Source organism: Ruditapes philippinarum, unplaced genomic scaffold, assembly GCF_026571515.1.
Source record: "Ruditapes philippinarum isolate M1 unplaced genomic scaffold, ASM2657151v2 ctg21517_1_1_1_1, whole genome shotgun sequence".
NCBI lineage: Eukaryota > Metazoa > Mollusca > Bivalvia > Venerida > Veneridae > Ruditapes > Ruditapes philippinarum.
Window position 1 is genome coordinate 586 of NW_026852600.1, and position 6,878 is coordinate 7,463.

At 32.3% G+C, this 6,878-nt stretch overlaps 1 protein-coding gene across 1 annotated transcript; it reads right to left on the reverse strand.

Moving 5' to 3' along the window:
- Positions 1-1,896: 1,896 nt before the first annotated feature.
- LOC132718756 (uncharacterized) lies at positions 1,897-6,514 on the reverse strand (the record flags this gene model as incomplete). Its single annotated transcript, XM_060702486.1, has 3 exons — positions 6,076-6,514; positions 4,860-5,117; positions 1,897-1,998 (listed from the first exon to the last, which is right to left on the reverse strand). Coding segments are annotated over exons 1-3 (372 nt in total), but the record flags the coding sequence as incomplete, so codon positions are not given.
- Positions 6,515-6,878: the final 364 nt, after the last annotated feature.

Consider the following 6,878-nt stretch of genomic DNA (forward strand, 5'->3'; position numbering starts at 1 on the left):
TAGTGTGGACAAACTTTAAAAATAAAAATTATAAAAGGGCCATAACTCAAACAAAAATCATTGAACCGGAAAATGCTGACAACATGCACAACAAGACTTGGTACTGATCATTCCTGTAAAGTTTGGATGAAATTGCACCAGTAGTTTATGAGGAGTAGTCCGGACAAGCTTTTGTGTATCTGGCAACACACAGAAAAAGAAACCTTTTTATCAAAGGGCCATAACTCAGCCAAAAATCATTCAACCGGAAAACCCGTGCAATATGCGCAAGGACTTGAGCTACAGATCAATCCTGTAAAGTTTCATTGAAATTGCATTAGTGGTATAAGAGAAGTAGTCCGGACAAACTTTAAAATTAAAAATTATTAAAGGGCCATAACTGTGACAAAAATCATTGAACCGGAAAATCCTGACAATATGCACAACTAGACTTGGTACTGATCATTCCTGTAAAGTTTGGATGAAATTGCACCAGTAGTTTATGAGGAGTAGTCCGGACAAGTTTTGTGACGGACGGACGGACAGACGGACAGACAGACGACGGAGAAGTGATCCCTATATGTCGCCACTACTCCGTAGAGGCGACACAAAAATGGACTTGTTAATATTATAAAAAAAAAGAACTGTCTGTTGTTAATGTTATGTCTTTGGATATCAAAACACTAAAAACAAGCAATAATCATAGTATTGCAAGCAATCCATAAGTCCCTTAATGGTTAGAACCCCGGCAACATTCTGAAGGGCCATTGGCCATTCACTTATGTCTCTATTTTAAGTAAATTTGTTGAAAAAGTTCTTTAAAAGTGATCACAGAAAACAGTTTTTATGTACAAACAGACAGATGGACTGAAGGACACTCTAAAATTATTTTTTAAACATTCCTGTTATCAAAATATAACATTTTAAAAGCAAAAGTCTTAAAAAGGAGATTACACTTGAAAAAAAAGATGCAAGACGTCATACACGATGTGTGACAAATAACAATTAATAATGAAGGTGTTCATAATTAATGTTTATTTTGAATTTGAAATATTAAAGAAAGTTAAAAACAATATTTTTTTCATGAAAATTCTAAGTTCAAGGGAGGAAATTCTGATAAATTTTGTGCTAGAGTTGTAAATCTTGTCACATATGATGTGGTTGATGACTAGAAACTTATATTTAAATTTTGGAGAAAATACCTTAAGCAATAAAAAACTTATAGTGAAAAAACATAAAAACTAGAATCAGAAATCTTGAAATTCAGTCTGTTGCCATAGCAACCAGAATTTTCAACATAGGAAGAAAAAAAGATGTGCATAAATTCTAGACTGCCATCTACCCATACTTCAAGTTTCATAAAAATATTATCAGTATTTTTTGCCTTATCACTGTATCCAGTTTATGTGAAAATTTTGCCATATTTTCAGTCTATTTGTTGCCATAGCAACCAGAATTTTCAACATAGTAAGAAAAGAAAAAAACGTGCATAGTCTCCATACTGTCATCTATCCATATATCAAGTTTCATAAAAATATTTTCAGTACTTTTTGCGTTATCACGGGATCCAGTTTTGTGGACGGACAGACAGACAGATGGACAGAGGGTAAACCTAAAGTCCCCTCCGGTAAACCGGTAGGGGACTAATAAGCATACTCATAGTGCAGGATGCCATGTCTTTCTACTGATGGCATATACAAGGCCTAGCATTAAAAAATTTCCATCTAATCTTCACTAATTCCCTTGTGGTGAAGGAACATAGCAGGGCACAGCTAATTCAACACAAAGCAATCACTACAGTAAAACCTCAACCAAATAAGTCCAACATCTCATTCAGATGAAATTCTTCATGCAATATAATTATGTAGATGTACTATGTGTAGTTACAGGCTATCAGGAAGACAGACCAACACTTACAAACATGAGTAGCCTCCAGTAAGGTCGCAACACTTGTCTCTTACATTTCCTCAGTGTTGTTGTTGTTAAATTAATACTCTCTTCACCATCTATATCAGCTATCTAAAGTCATTTTAATATAAGTATCAATATTAAATACTGCAGGAATAATCTTGTGATTTGGCTATTATGCATATTAACATTATTACGTAATATCAAGGTCAGGATAGTAACTTAAAAAAAATCCAGGACCCATGTCTGCTATAGACAGGCATTATCCAATATGTATAATAATTCAACTAAATCAATCAAGTCCCCAAGTATAGCACTCCAAAAAAAAATAAGGATTGATGACCTAAAAATCAAATGTTAATAAACTTCAAGAGATACTAATTTTATGTGGAAATCTGATGTGTGAATATTCATTACAAAATATTTGTAATGCACACAATAACATACAATAAAGCTCGGCTAAAGGGTCAATGACCTTCAAACAATGGATAGAAACATTAGATGTTTCAGTCACTTTGTAATACTGTACATTGTACTAGTTAAAGATAACAGTTTTAGGTCAGTGGCTGTTAAACACAGTTCTTATTCAGTGTAACATTTGTTTATTAATGAAATAAAATAACAAGAGCTGTCAGTAGGACAGCAACTCTCGACTATTCTTAGTGCTTGATAGTAAAAAAAATGCTTGATACAATTACCTCCTCCTGTTTACAGGTTGGGGTCATGATGGTGAACAAGTGTGCAAAGTTTCAAAGTCATATGTCAATGAACTTTGAAAATATTTGAACTATTACAAAAACTTTAACAAAAATTCTAAGTCAAAAAAGGGGCATAATTCTGTCAAAATGCTTGATAGAGTTAACTCCTCCTGTTTACAGATTGGGGTCATGATGTTGAACAAGTGTGCAAAGTTTCAAAGCCATATGTCAATGGACTTTGAAATATTTGAACTATTACAAAAACTTTAATGTAAATTCTAAGTCGAAAAGGGGCATAATTCTGTCAAAATGCTTGATAGAGTTACCTCCTCCTGTTTACAGGTTGGGGTCATGATGTTGAACAAGTGTGCAAAGTTTCAAAGCCATATGTCAATGGACTTTGAAAAATATTTGAACTATTACAAAAACTTTAATGTAATTTCTAAGTCGAAAAAGGGGCATAATTCTGTCAAAATGCTTGATAGAGTTACCTCCTCCTGTCTACAGGTTGGGGTCATGATGGTGAACAAGTGTTGCAAAGTTTCAAAGCCATATGTCAATGGACTTTGAAAAATATTTGAACTATTACAACAAGAGCTGTCAGAAGGACAGCGCGCTCGACTTTTTTAGTGCTTGCCTATAAAACAAAACTTTGACAGTTAAGGGCACACAAGACTTTAACTAGGAATTTCTAAGTACAAATCAAGAAACATTTTCACAGAGTTATCTTCTCTTGCTTACAGATAGGTCTCATGATGGCACATAAGAACTCCAACTTCCAAAGTAATATCTCAAATGGTTAAGTCAACAAGTGGACAAGAATGAAAATCTTAACTGAGTTTCTAAGTCAAAAAGGGCCATAATTCAAATAAAATCCTTAACAGAATTACCTTCTCCTGCCCATGTTTTGGGACCATGATGGTAAACAAGTATTCCAACTTTCAAATTAATATCTCAAACAGTTCAGTCAAAAAGTGGACTGGTACTAAAAACTTAACCAAGATTCTAAGTCGATAAAAGGCCTTAATTTTTAAAACAAATCCTTGACAGAGTTACCTTCTCTTGCGTACAGATGGGGGTAATGATGTGAAATAGCATTAAAAGTTTCAAAGCAATATCTCAAAGGGTTAAGGCAATAAGTGGATTTTACCCATATTCAATGTATTTTCTAAGTCAAAAAGGGGCATAATTCTGTCAAAAACCTTGACAGAGTTATGTCCTCTTGTCTGTTGATGAAGGTCGTGATGGTAAACAAGTATGGTCAGTTTCAAAGCAATACCTCCAATGGTTTTGAAATAAAGTGAGGTGGTACAAAAAACTTAACCAAGCTCAATACACTTTCTAAGTCAAAAAAGGGCCATAATTCTGTCAAAAACCTTGACAGAGTTATGTACTCTTGTCTGTAGATGGAGGTTATGATGGTGAACAAGTATGGTAAGTTTCAAAGCCATACTTGTAATACTTCTGAAATAAAGTGGGGTGGTACGAAAAACTTAACCAAGGTGTGACGCCAAACGCCGACGCTAACGCTGGACGCCGACGCCGACGCCGGGGCGAGTAGGATAGCTCCCCTTTTCATAGAATGCGGACCGCCGACGCTCGAGCTAGCTCTACTTCTTTCTTAAACGTTAATAGTCGAGCTAAAAATGCAACATTTTTCCTTATATAAATTTTCAGAGAAAACTACCAACTTTATGAAGGCAGTTTTGGTTTCTTTCTTTTTCTAATAATAAAATTTTTGAAAATTCTGTAAATTTTAAAAAGGGAATGTAGATCCGGGCCCCCTCTTTTTTTGACCAGATAAGATCAATAAAGAAAAATTTAACAACGTATTTTTTAAAAAAAAGATTAAAATTTTGGTTAAATCTAAATTGGGTTTTTCAAAGGGAAAAGGGCAGAGTAGGGATCTAAACCTTAGTTAAAGGGTGGAGATGCTTGGGATGGAACAAATTAAAATTTTCTAATATTTTGTTATTCTCCCTAAAAAGATGTATGTTTTTGTCGTGATTGAAAAAGGGCAAGTACAGTTAGTATGGTAAGGGTTAAACACAATTTGAAAGAATTTAGCATGGACAATAAAGTGAAGATACTGCCCTTCAAACAAGAGATCGAGGCTTTTACCGGACAGTTTCTTATATGACATAAATTCTTGAATATCAAAAACTGTAAGAGGCTTGTTGGTATAAGCTCTAGTCTTTTTTTAATCAATAACTATGTCTAAATTTTATATAATCATTTAGAGTGATTAATGTTACAAGATATACTATTACATACCTCAACTTTCAAGGTAGACGCTGTTGATTTGTTTGAGAAACTAGACGCTGACACAGAATGTGACAATGTCAAATTGCTGGCATGTTGGAGTTCTTGTTCCTGGCTTGATTCCATCTCTAACTTCACCGCACCATGTGACTGCACGTTATTGGTCGAGCACTTTGTCATGATAAAATGTCCATCATCATCCTTGTCCCGTTCTGAATTTTCTGACTGGTACCCAGAATTCACCACACCATCAGTGCTAGACATGTCATCCTAAAATAAATTAATGCTAATATGCAGGTCAAAAATTTGTAAATGAGAAATGGCAACATTTCAAAGGAAAAATTGACATTTTTATGATTTTTGTTTTTCAATGATGTCCCATAAGAACTTCACACATCAATTACTGTTCATTATGCTATTCATTTTTTTAATAAAAATATAAATTAAATTTTATTTTCCCCCAAAGACATTGTTAGTTATTCACCTAAACACAGCCATTATTATTTGTGGATTTTTTTCAGACACTAGTCACAGGTTTATGGCACAATAGCAGGTTAGTAAATATATTGTAGATCAACTTCATCAAGACCTCTCGACATTAAAAGCAAAAACAAAACAAAAATATGTTGTTGAATAAAATCATTCAAAACATAACATCTCTAAAATATCACAAATCAAGAAAAAAATAATGAACTTACTGGACATCTATAAAAGCATACTATATATTATACATGGTGAAATATGGTTTGTTTTTTCGCACTGTACACATTATGTATTCTATGAAAAATCTTGCTTTAATGAACAGTTTGACACATAAAAATATCTATATAGCAGATAAAAAATTTCCAACAGAAGTGTCAGTGTACATAATTATAATATATTTGCCTTGTGAGTAAGGACAGTAATAAAAATTTAAGGAATATATTATATGTAACATATTATACTTTCTTTTTCCATGTTATGTACATGTATATAAAATATTAAAAACTTATAATACAACCAAAAACTTTTACTGAAGAAAAACAACATATCTAAGAAAACAATTATTTTCCCAATGTCAATCCATAAATTTGATAAAACAATAATAAATATGATAAAAATCAATTAAAAAACAAATAATTTCATATATATACCCATCTTATTGTTGACAAATACATAGATCTGGATAGTGCTTTGTGTGGGCGAAGTATACCCATCATGTATTTAAAAAAAAAAAATCAACACTAACCAAAACTCCCATCCACTTGTAATTAGGCTAAGCTAATTTCCTATTGTCTTGATTGTACCTCTTGAAAGTCACAAAGACATCCCAAATTTTCCCATGATTACGTTTGAACCAGTGCCAAGTTCAAGACAGTTTTTTGTCACTTCCTTTCTCAGTTTTTAGTTGTCAAAGTATCTTAAAATGCACAATATCAAAAGGTATCATGCAATAACTGCTTTCTTCTTCTATTCTCACAAATATATCCTAAATGAATGTTTATTCTTTATTGTCTTTTGTTAACGTGATTTTTTTAAACTCTGTATCGTTCAATACCATTTGTTACACATACTGAATTATCTTGGGATACTGGAGGGTAATGTACTAAGTTTCAATGTACGTATTTGAGATATAATTATCTACATACAATGTCAAGGTCAAATTTTACACACTTTAATTAGATAAAAACTTACCATTAACTGAGTGCCTGATAAAGTGATCACACTAATTAGATATTAAACCTTTAGACATTAGTATTTTCATGACATACATAAGTGACACAGATGTACATTACTTAAGTAGACATATATATCTAAATGATAATAATTGTCTCAAATTTGGGACATGAAAAAAAAACAACAGGTGAACAATCATAATTCTTTATTAAATACAACTGATTTACTAGGAACTTTTTTTTTACAATTTACTTTAAAATTTGACCAACCAAAAAACATACTTAAACAAAGTTAATTTACCTTATAATTTTCTTCATCAATTTTTGATATTATATTTTCCAAATTAAAAAGAGAATAATGGAGCTTTACTTTGAT